At 47.4% G+C, this 21,232-nt stretch overlaps 1 protein-coding gene across 11 annotated transcripts in view; it reads left to right on the top strand.

Moving 5' to 3' along the window:
• diaph2 (diaphanous-related formin 2) overlaps positions 1 to 21,232 on the top strand; it is a 279,374-nt gene that overhangs the window by 203,295 nt on the left and 54,847 nt on the right. For all 11 annotated transcript variants that reach the window (XM_029164826.3, XM_029164824.3, XM_029164823.3 and 8 more), the window contains one exon: positions 20,637 to 20,801. In XM_029164826.3, coding sequence (XP_029020659.1) covers positions 20,637 to 20,801 — 165 coding nt within the window. The remainder of the gene's footprint in view (positions 1 to 20,636; positions 20,802 to 21,232) is intronic.

Genomic DNA, 21,232 nt, shown 5'->3' with positions numbered 1-21,232 from the left:
CTGCAATGTGTTTATGGATGGCCTTTGTCAAACAGCATGAGGCTTCAGGCTAGGCTTGTGTACAGGTGCAGCATGTTCTCGCGTCGGCACCAGGGGCTTAAGGTTAAATAAATGGTTGCTCGTGAAGGAACTGCCCTGTTTAGCAGGCTGCTGAGTGTTAAAGTGCAGACACACTGCCTCCTCTTAAAGTCTGTTTTGTCTGGGGGAGAACAGTGGGATTTGCAGATGCCGTCTCGCTCCGGTGGACGTTCAGCTTCCGCAGCTTGAATGACGAGTCGTTTAGTTTATTTACAGAATCGTGTCATTTGTTTTTGATCTACTCTAATAAAACGGAGCCAAATCATGCAGGTGGCACTTTCAGTAGATCCTCATAATGGTTAAAACATAAATACACACGCAACCGTCTCTCTTGACATACACGTACGCACGCACACAAAGTATCTCTCTTAATCACCACCTTCCTTTGAGCCACACAAGCACACACACACACACACACACACACACACACACACACACACACACACACACACACACACACACGCGCACGCGCAACCTAAGTGTTTTCCTCTGCTAATGAAATCCACTGTAAATTGTGTGGCCAATTAACTGAAGCGCAGATAAACCATGGAGCCTTTTAATTATCGAAAATTCAGGGGAAACCGGTATAAATAAGTGGAAGTGCTTAAAACACGCTATTTTCTCCGCCTGTCCTCTGCATCTCTCACCTCAAAGCCAGTGTCCAGGCCTGAAAAAGCTAAAGGGTCAGCCAATCGGAACAAATCTAGAAGTCAGAGAAAATTAGAATTAACACAAATTTATGGGTTTATGTCTCAATTGCCTTTATTGAAAAATTCTTTAACATTGCAATATAATACAATGTGCTTTTGTTTCTTATTTAACAAGGATTGTTTTATTTCACTCAGTGTGTTTTCACTGTGAAACGTGCTGTATTATTATAGTTCCTTTTCCGTCTTTAAAGGCATAATCTGGCATTGTTACAGCCTGAGTCAATTAAATTAACTAAAGCATTAAGATGGAATATATATATAGCGTCATAACTTACTACAGCTTTGAGTAACGCACTGAATATCAAGTGTACTACTGTGTGTACTGTACTGCAGTACTACCACCTGCCAAGATGCATAAAGCTTTTGTTTCACTGTGATATGCAGTCCTAGAGCAGAATCCTGTAACAGACTCTAAATACTCTAAAAAGCGAGTGAGAACTGTTTATGACCTGGACTATTTAAGCACCACGTCCCTTTCTTCGGCCAGAGCGACCGTCTCTGTGCCCTCTGGTACCAGTGGATCCCCTAGAAGTTGGCCAATCAGTATCCCGCTAGGCTGCGGCACTTGGCTCGATGTGGCAGCTCCATTAACCAGCAGAGCGAGCTTTCTGACAGGCCGCCTGTGCTGCCGGTCCCGGAGGCAGCCGGGGGGTGTGGCATCCGGCTACAGGAGGAACGTCCACCCACCATTTACAGCAGCTCTACCTCTTGGCTCCTGAGTGAGCAGTTGTCTCGTCCACTGATAAAGCCTCCTTCCCATCAGTCCTCTGGGACGCCCCGTTTCCTGTTGGAACTGGTAGCTCCTCCTTAGCGCTGTTAGAGCGCAGTTAGATGTACAGCATTGTAGGTGCAGTATTAGTCTACACCTACTGTATGTTAAACAGTAAACTTCTCCAGTTACTCTGTGAACGTGATGTTTGGAGGTGCCTCTGAATGGACCCGTCCCCGCTGGCCCCGGTCCCTGTTGATCATTTCGGCTCGGTAGAAACCCGGGCTTATGACCCGGTGGCGGCGGCACCAATATGCACCTCATTACTCCCCCAAAAGGCCCAGGCTTAGTGCAGGGTAATAGACAGAGGCCCGGGCGCCCTCATTTGTCATGGGCTCCTGGGTTTGATGCAAAGCCCCCCTTGAGCACTTGTTGCTGCGCTCTAATCCTGCAGTAGACACCAGCCACGCTCCTCTGCTTAGCCGTCCCCGCTCTCTGCCGTCATGGCTCATGATTTCACTTTCATTTGATGTTTTAATGAAATCCCTGAGACTCCGTTGAATGACAGGCCCATTGTTGGCAAATTATTCTATCAAATGCAAGTGGAGGGGGAACGTGACTAGAGTTATTTGTCTGGAAAATATGAGGCACCCGGGGTTTAGGGTGTTTTTCAGCGCGCGCGTTCACTACGGGCACCGCTAAGAGTCAAACGGAACAGGTTCACTCAGCGAATGCTCATAGACTGGAACAGATGCTTACCTGTTTATGCCACTGGCTGATAAGTACTAATACTACAGCAGCTATAGGAACGTACAGTAATTATAAAATGTGCTTTACGCTGGCAGATAGTGTACAGAGCAGGCGTTCATGCGATGGCTGACATTTACTCCAGTGCAGACGTGTGTTTTACCCAGTAGCTCCATTCGTTATGGCTTATTGCATGTGCCGCGCATGTGCTGCGGGGCGGCGCCCCAAAGCCTGGTGATGGCTCCTTGATAAAAGGCCCCGGCATCGTTAGCTGCAGTCGCCGCGTGCCAGTTGAAAGCCAGTCTATGTAAATCAAAGTAATGCCCAAACACGTCTGGCCCCGTCCCCACAGCAGAGTTATGCCTTCCTCCCCGCGCTGTCGAGGGAATGCGCCGTTGCTCCACTGTTTGCCGCCGGGCCCCGTGTTGATTTCTGGCTTCGCTCTGAGGCGGCCGTCCGTCCTCTCCCCTGACGGAACCCAGGGAGCGCCACAGGCCGTCCCTCCCGCAGCCGGCTCATATACTGTAAATGATTAGCCAAAACGTATTGACTGCATTTTCTCACTTTGAGGCAATTAGGTGCTTCGTTATGCAAATAAAGTTCACTGATTGCCTCGCGTTTGCTAATTGATTATAAAGTATGGTATATGGGTGACATTAAGGCTGACTCCTTCAAAACGATTTAACAGTTTAAGCTGTGCACTTTGAGAATAAATTATTGATGGCAAATAACGCAGTGGGCCATTTCCCTGGCCTGTTACTGTGCACTCAGCTCTGCGAATCCGAGGCACAATAGAAAAGTCGGGGAAAGAGATCTCTAATTAAAATGAATCTGTGACAGTCAGAAACACTAACAGTTACAAACGGCAATCTGATGGCAGTCAACAGGGGATTTTCCATTAATTGGCAAAATGAGGCTCATCAATCACACAGAGGGGGGATGCTGCATAGTCAGTATCCTGTCAGAGTCACCCACTGTGGGGGGATCAGCGTGACGCGTGTCTCAGGGACAGAGTCGTGTAGAGAAAGAGCCGCTCTCTCTCTCCCTCTCTCTGCGTCTTCCTCTTTCCTCCCTCCTGTCTGTTGCTCACCACATGTGGCTCTCAGTAGACATTTCTCCAACTCGCTCTGACAAGCTTTGTTTTTCCTGGTCGTGTTTCAAACGGGGATTGGCTGGTGTGCTCTGCCAGTCAAGGCTGGGACCAAATTGTCAAAACACACTGTTGAATTTCGACTTTCAGGGGATGTTCTTTGCTGACGATATGTGCTGCGAAGCTTGTAAGTTTACGCTCCTCTTCAGTGTTCAGGAAATCTTCATATATTTGTTGGATTAAACAGCTCTTTTCAAAAATCCTTAAAGTTTGAACTAGTATCATATGTTTAAGGTCGGGTGCAGTGTGATCCACCTTAAACCTGTTCAGTTGTTTCCCACAGTGGATAACAAGCTGCTACACAAACAACATCCCACCTCTCTCCATAAACATTCCCAGGCAATAATTGACTGTTTTATCAATGGAGATCCATCAATGAACAGCAGCTCGTCTCTGTCACACGCTACAGCTGCTAAAGGGCAATCACAGGCACACTGAGACTTTTTATTGCCTCTCTGCTTCATTTGTGCATGTAATTGTGTTACTCCACATATCTATATGGCACAAGCCACCACCGCCGACTTGTGCACTCACCCTCACATTAGCGCACGTGTTATATGTTGATATCCTCATTACCTCGTTCCAATGCATCAAACCGCTAATATGTCGGGTGTGTCACGGTAAATAGAGAACGCGCAGCTATCTTTATAGCTTTCACCGACAGGCCTAATATACTGCGAGTCAAAACAGTCATGCCTGTGTGCGCTTTTATTGACAATTAATCTGCAATTAGCAGCGCGGGTAGATAGGGTGACCTCCAGAAGCGCCGCTGCTGGTGTTTGACGGCGCCCCCATGAGCGTGATTACATGAGACTTTGAGGCGCTTTGCTGTGAAGGAGGACCTCTGGCTGGTGCGCTGATGTTTGCGGTGACACACAGAGAGAGGCGTTTAGCGCACGGCCGTTCGCCGCCGCCGTGACAGAAATCTGGAAATGCGTGAGCGAGGCAAGTACGGCTAATCCGCCCCCCCTCACTGTCGCGTACAGACTGTGGGCTGTAGGTGGGACGACTGGGACGCGCGAGACACATCTGTTACCTGAACCAGCAGCTGACCTTGAATTGACTTTCTGTGGGGATGACTTGAGGTTGAGCTCTGGGCTTTCTGCTTTGATGCTTCCCATCGCGCTTTAAAAACACACAGTAGCCAGGAACCGGCGAGCACGTACCGATGTATCCTTTTGTCTCGTACTCTTCTTTTTGTTCCAGTTGTCGGTGCTGCAACTTTCAAGGGCGGCTGTGCAGGTGGGAAAAATATACGCTTTTGCAGAAATGAATGATTACCTTTATTTTAAAAAATGTTCGTTTGCTGAAAAACATGCCATATGTACACTTATATAAATTCTTTTCAGGTTCTTTCCAGTATTAATGTAACGCTATTATCCTATTTCTGTTGATATTTGAAGTGAATATGAGCCAAGGCTGGTAATTCACATTGCAAAAGTGACCACAACTGTTTGTTTAGATTTTGGGTCAAATATAACACACGTCTATGAGCCTGTTGACACAAATCCCTGCTTAGCATCAGCCACAAGGACCATTCTTTATCTAAATCATCCAGCTAAAGTCTAAACTTGCTGCTGACACGACTGCAGAACACCTTTCAAAATCAATTCACTCCTGAAAATGTTTAAAATCATTGCACTTTCATAGATTTTTGAGTCATTTATCCCTGCTGATGTGTTTTGTTCTCATTCGCAACAACAAGGAAATGATCTGAATAAACCGCAGCACTGATTTGCACCTCTGGACAGAACCATCGCCATGGCAACAGGCTGATGGTTACTCCAGCCTTTAGAAGCCTGCTCACAAAACGCCATCTCAGAAACAAACTTGGGGTCTTTATAATTGATGACCGCAGCATTGTCTCCGTTTCCATGAGACTCTCACTGTTGAGGTACCGTGACTGTTTTTGTCATGAAACTTTTAAAGTGCTGATGTGCGTTGCAGCGCGAGGTGAAGGGAGACTGCGGGTGAAACGGATCCACCTTTAATGCAGATTCAGGCTCGCGATCTAATCTCGTGTGCTGCTGCTGTACATGCGACAGAGTCAGCGTAGGTGTGAACACACACATCCAGACGTGTAGCTGGGAACAGGTGTTAACTGTGATGGTACATATTGGTCGGCGCTGCTCCACGCGTAGCTCAGTGGAGATGGCGCTGCTATTTGCCTGCCGCCATCAAAGCGCCGACTGAGGCCTCCTGGAGATGTGAGTGCGCTTTGTAAAAATGCAGTCAAACAAATATCAGCGCAGTGAATCAAACTGTGGCACCAACCAATGTGCATCCAAACTGGAAGGAAAGGTTTCCATGTTGCTTCCAGAGTTGAAATATGATGCGGCGAAATAAAGAATAACTGGAGCATTTGAATGACTGACTGCAGTTTTTATGTGCTGTACGCGCTCTGGAGGCGCCGTTGTGATGGATGGCACAGCAGGGGTTACGGCGCCTCGGGCTTGTTTGATCCAGTGGTCATGTGCCTGAACCTCCATGAGCAAGGTCACGCTCCATCTCAGATATTATTCCATTTGCAAGTAGTCCGTTGCTCTCCTCCTACAGTTTGCTCGTCCAAATCAGGCTGATTTGAATGAAATTTCCTGTATGAGCGCTTTCATTTTTACACCGACACAGTTTAAGTTCCTCAGCATACAGTACGGTGCTGCAAGTGAGGCAGAATGAGCGCAGAATAGTTGTGGCTTCATGTTCCGCACCTGTAGATCTCCAGCTTTGTACTCGGCTGAAGGTGTTCACGTTTGTTGAGTCATTTCTGTTAAAAAATGGTCGATCTTCCTCTCAGTGCTGACAGAAACAGTATCTATTTGAACTAGAAGCACAGATCATTGCAAGATGACATCATGAGTTTGTGAGTCACATCGTGAGAATCTGTATGAAATATGAATAAAGGCACATTTTTGTACAGTAAAGACACAACTGAATAAACTTTTGGAGTTATGTTTATGAATTTTTAGAAGCATTAATAAACTTCATCGAAGGGAATCTCGCATGAGACGACTGTCAATAAATGCAACTTAAAACATTATGTCAACTGTAGTTACGGTTTGTACAGGAATATGTTAGACACTAATATATGTATAATAAATGTATAAATATGCATATTTGAGCAGCACCACTGAAGAGATGTGCATATAGTGCAGTGTATTACACAGCGCTTCAGTGTTTGAGGGCTTTAAATGATAATTTGTGTGTGCAGGAATGTGTATAGATGAGACAGCTGCGAGGCAGTCCAGAACCATAGCTGTGAAAAAGGCCTCTTCCATTGAAGTGATTAAAATGATTGAGGACAGTGGCGAGCTCATTCATCTCTGAGCAAGGTGACGAGGGACGCTGTGGATGCGCGGGGGTCTGCGAGCGCCTCGGTGCATTCCTCTGTGTGTGTGTGTGTGTGTGTGTGCGTGTTCATGTGTCAGACATGTAGAACAAGTTGTGAAATGGGCCTGGCGTGGACGCGACCGCCGCGGCGTGGGGCGACGCCCACAGGAGGCCGCGTCTGTTCACCGCACATCTGAGCCGACAGCCTAATATCGGCCTCCGCCCCAGCGCCGCATACGCCCCGCGTTTTAATTCGACCTTCATCCCAACAAAGTGAGCGCTGCCTCGTTGCCAAACTCGCCGCTCTTTTATCCGTCACTGATGTTTTTTTTGTTTTTTTTTTCCTCCCTCGTGGACGTGAACCTGAAACATCCGCGTTAGTTGAATGGAAGTTCCTTGACATTCAATTGATTTGATTAAGCTGGACTTTAATCGGATTGTCTCCTCCGCTCGCTACATTCTTTTTAATTACGGCGAAGGGAGACGCTGGTGAAGGCTGTGTTGTGTGCGTGCGTCTTGTCGTACATGTAGATAATCGCAGGTGTGTTCATTTCTGTTAACAGTTGCGCCGTACGTCTTTTTGACACAAAGGTGAAACCACACCCTGTACTTTAAATGTAAAAGCAGCGAGCCTCAGCGGCCTTGTTGGCTACACATAACCACTCTCCAGCACATTAAGTGTACGTCTAAACCCACTTAGCATTGGCAGCCTTGTGAAAGTGTTGATTTGAGGTCTATGGGTTCATGTTTCCCCCCCTCGTTCAGGTTCAGCCCCCCCCACGGCCTCTCCCATCAGCGCCTCTAATCTCCTGAATACCATCCGCACTCGCCGCTCATCCCCTGCCTTCAGGATTGCTTTCACACAGTGATCCCCTCGCTGACCAGACAGACGACTCAACAATTAACCTCCGCGGCTGACCCGAAATATCTCAAACCTTCTCCCCTCAACATCCTTATTGGCCTCTAATAGATTTCTAACAGGTAGAAAAAGGGTGGATTGAATTTCATCCATCCAACCCTTAGGTTCTGAACACAATCATGGTCGAGCCTTTATGTGTGTGTGTGTGTGCGTGTGCGTGTTAAACACTGCAGTTGTGATAGTGGTACGTGTTGTTGTCTGAGCAGATTGCATAAAAATGGGTCTGGGTCGGTGATACATTGCACCACTGTGTTAATAACGGCATTAGATTTCTGCTTCTCTGTTTCCATCCTGTTAGAGCCCTCCATTTGGGTTATTGTGCTAATAGCCAAAAAAGCACTCTGCTGGAGCCAGCTTGACTGAACCTGTATTCCCCATGAAGAAGATTAGTCCCTGTGTTATTTAATGTCACTCTAGCTGTTATTGCTGGATTTGCAGCGGAGGCAGCGTCGAGTCCCCACCTCTGGGGCGGCGCACGCCCCCCGCTGTGCCGCAGACAGGGGTGGGGATCCAATGTGATTCCCAGTCTCCACTGTTTCCACTGGAGCTCAGCTCAGGCGTTAAGCGCTCTATCGGCGCCGCGCCGTGCGGCGGGTTTTCAGGGTGATGCGTTGCCGCGCCGGTGTGAGCGTAAAGCGAGTGCTTTTCACGCATGAGCGGACGTGGGCGCCGTGCGGTCATTGTGTTGGTAGTTTAGCGAGGGCGTGAGCAGATCAGATTGTAACCAGTAAGGTAATGAGTCAGAAGACAGCCAGTAGGACTTATCCACTAATAGATCTCCAGGGAGATAACTTAATCCTCCAACAATATCTCCTTATCATATTACAAGCGAACTATGTTCAGAATGGGCTTCTCTACCCACAAATGAATACTAAGCCCTATACTTACCTTTAAGCTTATTAGATTTGATCTGAAACAGAGCGGTATCAAGTATTGTCCCAGATGTGAGGTTGATCAGAGGTAAGAATTCTTTCAGAGATTAGTTTTAATTTCACAGTGCAGCGATTGGCGTGATTCCGTTCAAAATAATGTATGTTTCCCTGCTGCAGTTTTCAGATGGAGCTCATTAAGTCACGGAGGCAGATTCTGTACTGGAGATTTACTACGTAGTGCAGGACAGTAAATACACTATGTAATCTGTTCACTGAGCGCTTTTGTCATGTGGAGAGATCACATGAGGGAGCTTGTCAGTGGCAAATGAAAGTCAGGCTCCTTTTCAAGGTGTGGATTGGAGATTAGTAGTAATGCTCATCTCTATCTTTCTGTCCGCTTTCACAGAGATGATACGATTTGCAAAAGATGAGCTTTCCCTCCCTCTTTCTCAGTTACTCCGTCTGTCTCCCTCACTCATCTATTACTCCCTTGTCTTCACTCGCTCATGTTACCCGTCTTCTTTGTTCTCTTTATCCTTTTCTCGCAGATTGACTAAGCTCTAAAGAGGGTCGCTAACTCTTTTCAGGATTCAGCAATTGTATTAGAGAGTAGCTGTGAATGGCTTTGTGTTGCCACACAGACTCCCAGGGATCCATTAGATTTTTTGGGCCCTTCATTTTCTCACCAGGCGTGAGAGCTGCCCTGTGTCAATTCTTAATGATTAGCGATTCTATTGTCTGTACAACTTGTTGCAAATAAAGGAAAGGAAATCATTTCAGGACTGAAATTAAAGAAACATTTTTATCACAATTTTCTTTCAAGAAGTCCGGGGTGCATTGTGTCGTTTTAATGAATCAATGAATTAATTATTGTGTAAAGCAAATTTTAATATGCTTTGTTTTCAGAACAAAATTATTCAAATCTGAAAACAACACATTAACTTGCTGGTTTTAATACAAACCAAACTTTTGGACTCTTCTTCCAAATATTCAAGTACAAAAGGGTTTTTCTCTTGTTTCTTGTGCCTTGTATTAACTTAGGTTTAGGTATGTATCAGTTATGCACAAATCATTAGCGAAAGGCATTTGGTGAAATAGGTGTTAAATACGATCACACAGATAAATTAAGGGATTTCTTCTATCCATCATAACATCAATTCGCCATGGAGAAAAAGAAATATCAGAAAGGTTTGCATCTGCCATTTGACACTGAAACTATTGACTATTCGTTTTTGAACTGACAGCTCTTACTCTATAGAGAGAAATCTGCCAACATCTGAAAAGGAACTTCACTTTCTCAAGAAGCGATGGCCTCGCCTCCCCCTCAGGTTGAGGTGCGAGGTGGCTGCCGACCCGAGGAACCAATTACAGTAGCCCCTCACACGGCAGCTTTCACGTACGTCTCATTCTGATAATGTTGGAGAAGCATTTTTCCTCCTTCATCTCCCTCTTAGTTATTATATTATAGTAATTCTTCGGGGGGTCACAAGCCAAAAATCACCGGGAGATGGGGTTTGAGGGGAAGCCCTCGAAATACATGAATGACTCATATAAGACTCATTACCTGCACTTTCCTTTAACAGTCAGCAGGAGAGAGCTGTGCATCCAGCTGTGTGGATCACGGCGCGTTAACAGGTGCAGGCTGCAGTCGCCCTTATTTACAGGGCACACTTGCTTTTCCTATTTGTCTCACTTGCAGTAATCTTTAATTTAGGGCATGGAATCTAGGTTTCCTTTGAAATATGGCCTTGGAACTGCGCCAGTGTCATCTCATGCTGCTTAATTCTCCGCTTCACGTTCTCAGACAATGGCGGGATTTCGCATTGACTGTCGAAGGCGCTTTTTTATTCCAGCTCTTGTTTCATTACATGGCGTCGGCGTGCGTTCAATAGGTCGCTACACAAGTTTGATTCATGATTGTTTCCCACTGCTTGTTATTAGTGCAGCATCAAAGCTAGGCTTGGTAAACACATTTGCATTTTAATGACTGGTATAGATTGTTCTCCCCTCAATACCTGCATCAACCCACAACCCACCCATGCAGTGGTTGATAAAAGATGGGCTGCGTCTAGCTTAGTGTGGTTTAAGGCGCAGGGCTCTGTGCTCATCTGTGCAGTCATGCACTTTACTGTAGGTTTACTGTGTTTCATTTTGCAGAGGCAGCTCAGTGGCCTGTTGACTAAGGGTTCAGGTATCAAAGTCCAGAGATGGAGCTTAAAAAGGTATGTGGGTTAAACTGCCCACATTGAGGAAAGCTGCGGTTAATGAAGAGTGACTGGGCAGCTGGAAAACCACTTCTTCGACGCCAAATGGATGTCATCAGGCCAAAAATCAGCCAGTGACGAGTCCGGCGTCAAAGAAGCAGATGATGCTTGCGTCCCCGGTTCACGTTTGCTTCCGCCGCCACCTGCAGAGGATGATGCTGCCTATTAAGGAGTGTTTGCCTCTGTGGGCATGTAATCTGATGCAAATTAGAGCAACAGCCTGCCAAATGAGTGCAGCGACTGCGAGTGGAGCTGTGGAGCGTTTGTCGCAGGTAGCGCAGCTGAGCTCCGTGCTCGTGGAGCTGCGGTGTGTCTGTCACGATAAGGACGCGGCGAAACTGATGGGGCTCCCATTGATCCCGGAGCCTTTGTTTGCCACTTGTTAAGGAATACTGTGCGCCGCATCACTGAATGCGTGTTAGATTTGCAAAGGAGTACAGGCCTTGATGTTTGACTTTCTAACCAACACCACTTTCACTGTCAGCTGTTTGCCAGTGCCCAAAGCCAGCGCCTGTGTAAATATGTGCTGAGAGAACAGTCGATGAAATCTCATTCCTTGAGAAACAAAACAAAGGGAAAACACGGCCTGCTTCCCCTTCCTTCACCGTTTTTTTTTCAGACTCTGATAATACACATTCTTGCTGTATTCAGAAAGAACAATTCATGTATCTCAGCAGACATAATATGAGCAAATGTTTTTTTTATTTCAGCTGTCCACTCACAGTTAAGATCTTTTTCTCGGATGTTCGCAAAGCCTCCGAAACCTTTTTGTTATGTCACCCATCAACAGCAAAATCAAGGCAATGACAATGATTCTCACAAATAACACTCTGTAGAATGAAAATATAATTGGTGGAGGAGAGTGACGTTTAAATGCTGCTGTTTTTGTTCCAGAAGCCAAATGGCTCTGTTTTAAATTACTGACAGTACAGTTGTTACTTCAACAGCAGACGGGCGATAGGATGAGAGGAGGGCGGCTGGAGAGGCTCTAATTTATCTGTTTGTCTGTGTTTTCCTCCCCACACTGGAAGGGGAGGGAGGCTTTAACAGGGCCCTGCTCCGCGGGGGAGAGTTGTGTTTAGTGGTGGCATTGATTTTATAAAAGGTTGCGCGGCGGGGAGGCTAGGTAGGCCTGTCAACCCTCGCTCTCAGCCGAGCGCGTCGCCACGTCAAGCTAATTGTAGCCTCTCCATAAACCCCAAACCCAGAGAAGGACGCACCATGCAAACGCATAGACGCCGAAAAGTTGTCAATTACTGCATGTTGTCACAGCGCTCAATGCAAAACATCTTCCGAGGTGAGGAAGCGTCTGGAGCGTCCAACAGTTGTGGGCAAATGAAGTCAATTACAGTGTTTTTAGGAAAGTTGGCCGGTAGGTGCGAACAGAGGAACTAATGGAATCAAGAGAGCAGAAGAAGTAAAGTATAAGAGGATTTGAGGAAGGAGCAGAAATAGCTTCGAAATAGATAAAGTGCCAATGAATGGTCTTGGACGACACATGGCCAGAGGCAGTTCATCAACTGCTTGTCAGCGCTCTTCTTCCTCCTTTAGAGGGAGTCCTGTCAGGGTCAGGTGTGGAGATAACCTGAGACGGACACAAAACATCCACTTCCACTCTAGTGCACTTCCACCCGAGGCCGGTGAACCCGGGCGGCGTTTCAGCCGCCGCAGAAATCCCCCCGGACGGAGCGAGGGAGCTGCTCCGCGAGGCTGCGACTCAAACAGGCGCTCGTCAGTGCAGCCTTTCATGGGGCTCCTGAAATTTGCATGCGTGCACATGTAGATGCGTCGGTGACAAACACTCGCCAGACGGCTGCCCCGCACATCTATTATCCCGCAAACAAATGGAGAGAAGTGCCAGTCTGCTGTCAGCCATTAGCAGCTAATAAGTGGCAAATCCACTGTCAGTCTAACAGGAGCATCTTCCTCCTTCCTCCTCCTCCTCCTCCTGCTGCACCGTTGTTTGAGTGGCTAGTCGCACGAGGCTCCTCCGTCCGCCTGCTGAGCCACATGACAAAAAACCCCTGGGGGGATCATTTTATCTTACTCTTGATTGCCAGATAATTATCAGTTAATTATTTAGAGCCTTAAATTAATTTGCTAAAAATAGCGTCTGTGCCTGTGCGTTGCCAATGGAGACGGCTCCATTATTCCCCTCTCCCTGGGCTGCGTCTCTCATTCCTCAGCCCCCCGTCGCTGACAGCTACAGTACGTCTGCCGCTCGTGGTCGGCTGTAATCTAATAAAAGGGAAGGATGTCCTTTTTTTGTCTCATTGTAGCGCGTCAGCGCCGCGAGACCTTTGTTTTGTGTTCGCTGCCTGTGATTAGCAGCATGAAAGCCGCACGGCGCAGTGGACTGGATGTGTGACTTCCTCGGTCGCACAGTTTAAACCAAACTTTGCTCCACTTTGTTGTCCACCAACAGCTTTACACAACACTCTATAGAGGACATCCTGCTCCTTTAACTTCTCTACTTACTCTGAAGACACTTCATTAGGCTGAAAGTGTTTTGAACAAAGAAATGTGCTATAAGTGGGCTTATAATGGGATTCATTGGCTTAAACAATCGAAATGCCCCCTCCTCCCCCGCTCCGATCCACACACTCACACCTCGCACTGAACCTTGGGCCAAATAGGCTGACCTGCTGAATGGGCTTGTGCTGTGGTAATGATAAGGCTATTGAATGGAGCTGTACTCTGTCACGCTAGCTGCTGGGCCACTGGTCTTACTAAAGGAATCTGATCAATAAACTGTGTCTCTCTTTTTCTCTCCCTTTTCCAACCTGCCACCGTTTTACCTTTGTCTACAAACAAATGGAAAACTTGGCCAATTGTTTACCGGCGGCACTCTGAAATCCCTGTCACCCACCGAACCAAGGACGAAAGGTTCAGATGTGCCTCTTTCAGTGTAAACGCAAGTAAAGTGTTTCAGAATGGATTTTTATTGCATTTCAATCGCTGGCTGTGAAAATGATGAACAGTGTGTCCAGCCCCCACCCCTTTATACATTTATACGTATACACTTTATATATTGAAACAGAATGATGCCCAATCGCACTGTTGACGTATTTACAGAGTATCAGTTCAGTTCACGTAATATCAGGAAATTCAGCCGTTCTGCAGCACAGAAGGTTGAAACGGGCCGACATGAAGGCAGGAGAATCCATTGACATTTAAAACACTCCAGCAGTCTGGAAGCGCACATCAAAGGTAGCCCAACATGATGTCCATTTGCAAACCGCACTGCCAGGCTTGATTACTGGTCTGCTCAGAAGGCTCGCATTAAGTGGCCACCTAAGAGGTCCCATTTCCAGTTTTATGCACAGTGATCACACGAAGGAGATGTAATCTGGAGACGCCGCGAGCAACCCTGGGTTAAATGCTACTTTCAAATACTTCCCCACATTTGTTAAAAGCCGCCGGGAGGATCAAATTGTATAGAATGTGATTGGGATAATGTCTTTTCTTTAAGCACTCATTTACATTGCAAAGCAAGTCCAGCCGTGCTCGTGCTTCGCTGCTGAATATGAGAGCGGCAGCGTCTTAGAGAGAGACTGGAGCGTCTTTAAAACACACAAAGCAGTCGGCCTGTTGTTCGTAGGACAGATTACACACATTTGCTTAATTGTACTGCTTTCCATAAACTGTTATGACTATATTACACCTACAATACATGACTTATGACCTGTTGAGAGAAAAGAGACAGGGCCAATGACTATGCATGTCTAGTGAGAGAGAGTTTGCAAAAAGGGAGTCAGAAGCAGATAAAGACGGTTGAAACAAAAGCGGAGACGCAGAGAAAGAGACAGAGCGGCGTTCGTGATTCATCACTCCCATTGTTGCACAGAAACACACGCAGCGCCTCCCGCACGCGCCGCCACAGCCGGACGAGAGCTTTGAATCCGCCAGGCCGCGAGTCAGAGGCCGGACGCGGGGCGACGCGTTTAGCTCCGTGTCGACGGCCGAGCAGCAACGGTGGACGATCACACTGGAATCAGTGCAATTACTGTATGAGAGGAACCAATGATTCACTTTTCCTACTCGACGGAGCGAGTTTGTGCAGAAGAAGAGGAGGTGTGACATCTGAACGCACTCACCTCCATTACACATGCTGTCACTGCCTGTTGGGACCCGAGCGAACACGAACCTGTGGAACCGTGTTTACAAACTTAGACGCGTCTTTAGAACGATATGAGTCATCTCTTCACGGAGCCTCCCGTCGTCGCACGGAGGCGGCGCCGACGCTCCTCGATGCTATCAGACGCGTGGGGAAGTGAGAGACTTGACCTTTTTGTGATTTGACAAGTGTGCGCGTTGTAAACACAAAGGAGTTGCATTGTCACGTTTCCTCTTGGAAATTACAAGGAGCGACGCGAGCCCCTGAGCTCGGACGTGACGCGAGACCGCCTCGGACGCAGATGAAAGGGAGACGACAGCCGTGAAAGGTTATCAAAGATAAGATTGCGCGCGTGTGTGTTTGTCAATAACCCTAATGGGGCCGTGTTGTGCGCACATGCACTCAGTCACAGCAGCCATTGTGGTGGACACCAAATTATTTTTCTCATTCCTTTTCCCCGAGCGCTCGCTCTCGTTTTTAATAGCCTATCCATGATTCAACAGGTCATTCCCAAGGCCCTAATCCGCTCATATCTAATTTATATAGTCTCTTTTCCTTTATCAGATGTAGTCATTACACCCACCAGTCTCCCTCTCATTGAGATGTTCCGACACCAGCTGGGTGCTGTAGTGGGGAGTTTTGAATGCTTAAGCAGACGCAACTTTCCTCTCTACACGTATAAATATTTCAGGGACAGATGGGCAGAATAAATTGACAGTAAAATTGACATCAAATCCAGCTTTTAATTTCAGGAAACAGAGGACGTCGGAGCGGCAGGAAAGATGATGGAGGGGGAGCCGGGAGAGGAAAGGTCACGACCTCTGTGTCAGAGTGGTAATTTAATTCACGGAGCCTCTGATGTGTGAAACATACGTCTACTCATATCTAGGTCCCACCTTCTGCTATAGGAGCCACGGTATAAATGTATTATATTTATATTTATGATGACTTTATTTTATGTATCTCTCTCCCTCTTTTTTGCCGAGCGTCTTTAACATACATCAAAGGTGTGATAAGGACAGTAAGAGCGCTGAAGGTTAAGAGGTTAAGCCAGAGTCTGATCACACTCTGAAGTATTACATTAATTACATTTTGCGAAGAGGAGGGAGATGGCATCAAATAATCACCACCCCGTCGGCACCTTCTGTAATCCCACAGCGAGACCCAGAGAGCGAATGAGACGCTCGTGTGTGCGTGTGTGTGCGTGTGTGTGTGTGTGTGTGTGTGTGTGTGTGTGTGTGTGTGTGTGTGTGTGTGTGTGTGCGTGTGTGTGTGTTTGTGTGTGTGTGTGTGTGTGTGTGCGTGCGTGCGCGTGCGTGTGTGTGTGTGTGCAGCGCAAAGCGATGGATCAACAGGACGGAGCGTCTCGAAGGAGCGCCGCTGATTTCCATCCGAGGTGTTGTTGTGATGACTTCAGAGGAAGTCCAGCCATTTTCAGACTGTACAGTTTCACAAAAGGAATTCAGTTTGGCACCGGCGTAATTATTTCCACCGCGTGAAATGAGCCTGACTTTAATTCCAGTATTCTGGTGCACAACAAACAGGCTCCACATTAGCTGAAATTGTTGAGACCTTGTTACTCTGGTTACCTTTCAAACAACATATGCTTCTCTTCCAAACCAGGCTTTTTCGAACAGAGCGCTTCTAATTTCTTCACGCTCGGTTGGCAGCGTGTTTCTCTTTCCACCCGTACTTGAATGTAAACAGACATGGCGCCCGGCACATTTGCATATATGACTGTGATCTGTACCTTTAAATGTAATCTCCCTGCTCCAACCTCCCACCTCCCTCCTCTCGCATGCCCCCTCCCCCATCGCTTCCACCGCCAGGTCACATCCCAAATTCCCAGAATTGGCTGCTGTGCTAATTCCCTGTGACAGGCCCAGCGTTGGTGCTGTGGCCCGGCTGTGAGACTCTGTCAGCCTCTTTCCTGCTCGCCCCGCGGACCCCCCGCGGCCCCGCGGACCTCCCTGTGCTTGTATCACCACACATAACAGAATGGCGCTGTCCTCTCTCACCAGCCTGACTCGCGGTGCAGAGAGGACTACAATAATGTCACTTTCTGGCTAATTGGAGGGTAGTTCAAAACAGCATAGTATTAATAAAGCGCCGTCTTTTTTTTCTCACCTCTCAGAAGAGATGCTAAAAAAAACACGCATCCATTCTGGATTCACTCTTCGCAGCTGCCATGCTGCGCTTTCTCTCCCTCTCCCCCTGCCCTACCCCTGCACTCCACTCCTTCATCCCTCTCTCATCTTGCTCTCACTCTCGACATGATGGGTTATGTCCAGTCAGTGGGCAGCCTTGGTGTAATTTGGCCCACAGGGGCTGTTGGCAGTAGGTGCAGGGATGAAGGGAGCGGGGACGGTGGGGTTTGGAGAAAAGCAGGCTTAGTGTGGGGCCTTGGTTGGAGGGTCCAGCAAGCACATAGGAAAAGCATTAAATAAACATTAATGGAAGTAGGTTACAGGAGATTTATTAAGGAGGCTTTTTGGGGCCCCCACTGTAGGGTTTTATGCAGCACTTTAATAACTCTCTCATGCGCACAGGTAAACAAACCAGGTAATTTATTGCCACGCTCATAGGTGGCCGTTGTGAAAACCGGGTTTAACTCCAAAATGCCGTTTTTGTTGTGGGTGTAGTCTAGTTCACCAAAAGGCCTTTTTTTTTTTTTTACATCCAGGGTAAGTCTGACTTGGACACGACTCTGATGTCACTTTGTGGTGTTAAAAATGAGCGCCCTTAATCGCAGCTTACTGCCGCTTAATGTAGCCTTCCTGGCACATCAGCCGCAGATAAAAAGTGACTGATTAAACACCGTAATGAGGACACGGAGGCAGGACAAGGTACTAATTCGAGATTTTTCTGGGGACAGGGTGGATTTTGGCATCGACGGGAAATCTGAGAGCGCGAGCGAGAGAATTATGAAAACATGAACTCGCGGAGCACTGCAATTGACATCGCATTTCACATCTGACACTGTCTTTGTGAATCACCTCTCTCAGATATGATGCTGTCAGTAACTGGCGTCAAGCCTCAGCGTGATTTGCTTAGCGACTTGCTGCTTTCCCGTGTGCACTTTTTGAAGCACAGTTGTTTACTCACCAGTTGTGTCAGCTTCAGTTATTGATTTGATCTATAAAAAGAAGAACTCAAAGAATATATAAAAATATAATGCTTGTTTCGGAAAAAACGCGATGTGTTCCGATGTGACTGTCACCATAAAAAGCAGCAGCGTTCGCGGCATCGTTTCCGTCTCATTGACCACTGGCTGCTCTGTGCTGGCGCTGGTGAACAGGGTCAGAGCATCCGAAGCCTCCGCTGCCTTTTACCTTGAGACCCGGCGCCTCTGCTCCCTGCTCTGCTTCAAGCCCAGACACAGCTCAGACAGAATCCTTCTGAAAGTGAAAGGAGTGAGAGAAGGGAGTTGGTGTTTGAGCAAGACAGCTTGATGGAGAGAATTTCAAGGGTTCAAAGTGTAGAAAGAGAATTATGAAGGGAAGGGAGGAAAGGAGAATGAAACAAAAAAAAGGTTTGAAGAAAACACACAGATGCACAAAAAGTGCTGGAGCAAATGGGTGAAGGATGGGCCACTATATAAATACTGTGTGTGCGTGTGTGCGTGTGTGCGTGTGTGCGTGTGTGTGTGTGTGTGTGTGTGTGTGCGTGTGTGCGTGTGTGCGTGTGTGTGTGTGTGTGCGTGTGTGTGTGTGTTAGAGGAACGCTGCCATAGCAGTTGTGTAGCTGAAGGATAGAGTGCGTCAGGCTCCATCAATATGACGCGTCTTTGATGTGGAAATACAGGGAGCAAACACCCAGGCAGCCTCGCTCTGGTCCTCAGCAGGACACATCTACCAGCGTGCGTGTGCATGCACGTGTGTTTGAGTCTGAGAGAGGAGAGGAGTGGAGGCGGAGAAACAAAGAGCCACAAGCCACAACAAGCACCACAACTTTAGCTCAGTAGCTTTTTTTTTTTAACCATGACTCTGCAAAGAAGACATCAGCTTTGACCTAAACACTGCTGAGCTGAGGCGCTGGTCTGTGCTGTGGAGCGGAACTGTGTCCAGTAACGTGACAGTCTGCAACATTAATGTTCACACGCTGTTGTCATGAAGCGTCGGCAGGTTTGGGTTCATCTTTGTAAATAGCTGTGTTTGTAAAGAGCCGGCAGTCGTGGTTCTATCCTCTAGCGTGGTCTGACCCGTGGGCTCACGGACTTTTAAATGAAGCTCCAGCTCCAGCAGAACGGAGAGACCGGCTGCATTAGTACTTTCTGATGAAATGCTCATGTTCAGTTTCACTATTACCATATGGAATTGTTCAGGCTAGAGTCGTCCCAGGAAGTTATTCATTCATTTATTTTTTAAAACAAATACAATTTGTAAGACTTCTCCAAAACAAACTCCACTCCCGCACAGCACAAGTCCTGTGGATTCTGAAAACATGTCTTACTTGGGCAAAACTTTACTTTTACATCTCAGTTCGGGGGCCCCTGAGTTTTCACCCATTCGTAAGTGGAGGGAGTGCAAAGAAGAGATGAAGGCTGGCTGACAGAAGCAAGAGGGGAGAAATCAGGTTCGGGCGCGAACAAAGAGCAGCGATAGAACCCAGGGGCACCTGTAGCTGTATTTTGGTAAACACCGGCCCACCCGCTCACTGTTGCCCCAATGAAACATGTATCAGACATACATTTATATATATGTATGCACAGGAAACAAATTGAGTTACAGTAATAGTCGAGACGGAGCCCTGTCCCCACAGAATGAACAGCGGTAAATAAAGGCCTGTACAATAACAGTAATAATGGCAGATTGCCCACAAGCAATGATACCTTGATAACTTGGGGCTCTGACGATCACAGGCCACATGCTGTAACAGCAGCCTGTGTAAGTTGCCAAGGCGACTGCACATGAGCACTAATGGCCTATAACTGTACCCATGATGGAGCAAAGTAGAAGCTGCTGCCGTTAAGTAGCATCATAAAGAAGCAGAATACTGTCTAAATTACACTTTACTGTATTGGCTGACAGTAACAGTGCCGCTGCTTTCCCGGCTTCGATGCAGGTGTTGCGATGTGAATAACTCTCTTAGGAAGGTGGGAGTGATTAAAGGCGCGGTCTTCCGCATCTGTAAGCGAGCAGATGTTTGCGTTGCCGTGGCGCCGGCCCGCCCTCGTCCCACCCAGGGTGCCGGTGCCGGAGCGTCCAGGCGTGGTCTCCATGAGGTCAGTGGCTGCTGTGATAACGCTCAAGCGACGGCGGCTGTCAATAGCCATTCACCGGGAGAAAAGTGCTCCGCCCGTTCAGTAAATTACACAGTGCGACGTGAGCTGCGAGGTTCAAAACAATCTGACCCCACTGTTGTTGGGAGAAACAATAGAACAATGACTGCAATCAGCTTTCCCAACAACCATCTGTGTCATGCTGCTGACTACAAAACACCTTTCCATTACTCCGGGGCTGCAGCTATTAGCTCACCGTGCCATTGACTCTGAAGTGAGATGGAGCGGTTATTGTAATGGTACATTAGATTGTCTCTGACCCTTCTTCATCCAGTGCTGTTTTTTGGTTTGTTTTGTTGACCTTGACGCGGGAGGTCGTCCTGAGCGCCGTAAAGACCGCGAAGTGGTCGTTTACGACAGTGCGCGTTTTCACAAACGCACTCACGTGCGCGGCGTCACATCGCTGACCGCAGCTTTGCTTTCAGGCCTTTTCCATTTTTCCCTTAACTCTGTTCCTCCCACGGCTTCTGCAAGCATTCCCGGGAGCAGTACGAGAAGCTGTCCACCATGCACAAGAACATGCAGAAGCTGTACGAGAACATCGGCAGCTACTTCGCCTTCGACCCGCACTCCGTGAGCGTGGAGGATTTCTTCGGGGAACTCGCCAACTTCCGCATGCTCTTCATGGTGAGTCCACGGAGCTCTTCCATACAAACCCAAGCCTCACTCTACAGCAATGCCTGACCTTGACTTTACACGTGGAGGAGCAGAATTTACGATCTTATGATCTACAAAATCCAGGAAAGTTTTTAGGTTGAGAAAGTGAATCCTGTTCCGTGGACACATATTTTGTTTTTTATTTCCCTTCTGGTCGGCCCTGACAGCTTTCACAGTCTTCCTTTTAAGTCCCATCACAGTTCTCTAAAGGAATGTAACTGCGCTCACCTGCTGTGTGACTTCCTTCCACATGTCATCTTTTAGTAGGTCATAATGCCGCTGTTTCTGCCAAAGGTGGGTGCTTTTTTCTCTCTTTCTATTTAAAATCGCATCCATAACCTCAGTAGCTTCGCTTTCATCAGTGGAAGGTTGGATGTTGATGATACAGACTAACCCCATTG

Source organism: Betta splendens, chromosome 10, assembly GCF_900634795.4.
Source record: "Betta splendens chromosome 10, fBetSpl5.4, whole genome shotgun sequence".
In the NCBI taxonomy this organism is placed as follows: domain Eukaryota; kingdom Metazoa; phylum Chordata; class Actinopteri; order Anabantiformes; family Osphronemidae; genus Betta; species Betta splendens.
This window is presented reverse-complemented; position numbering and strand designations above follow the sequence as displayed.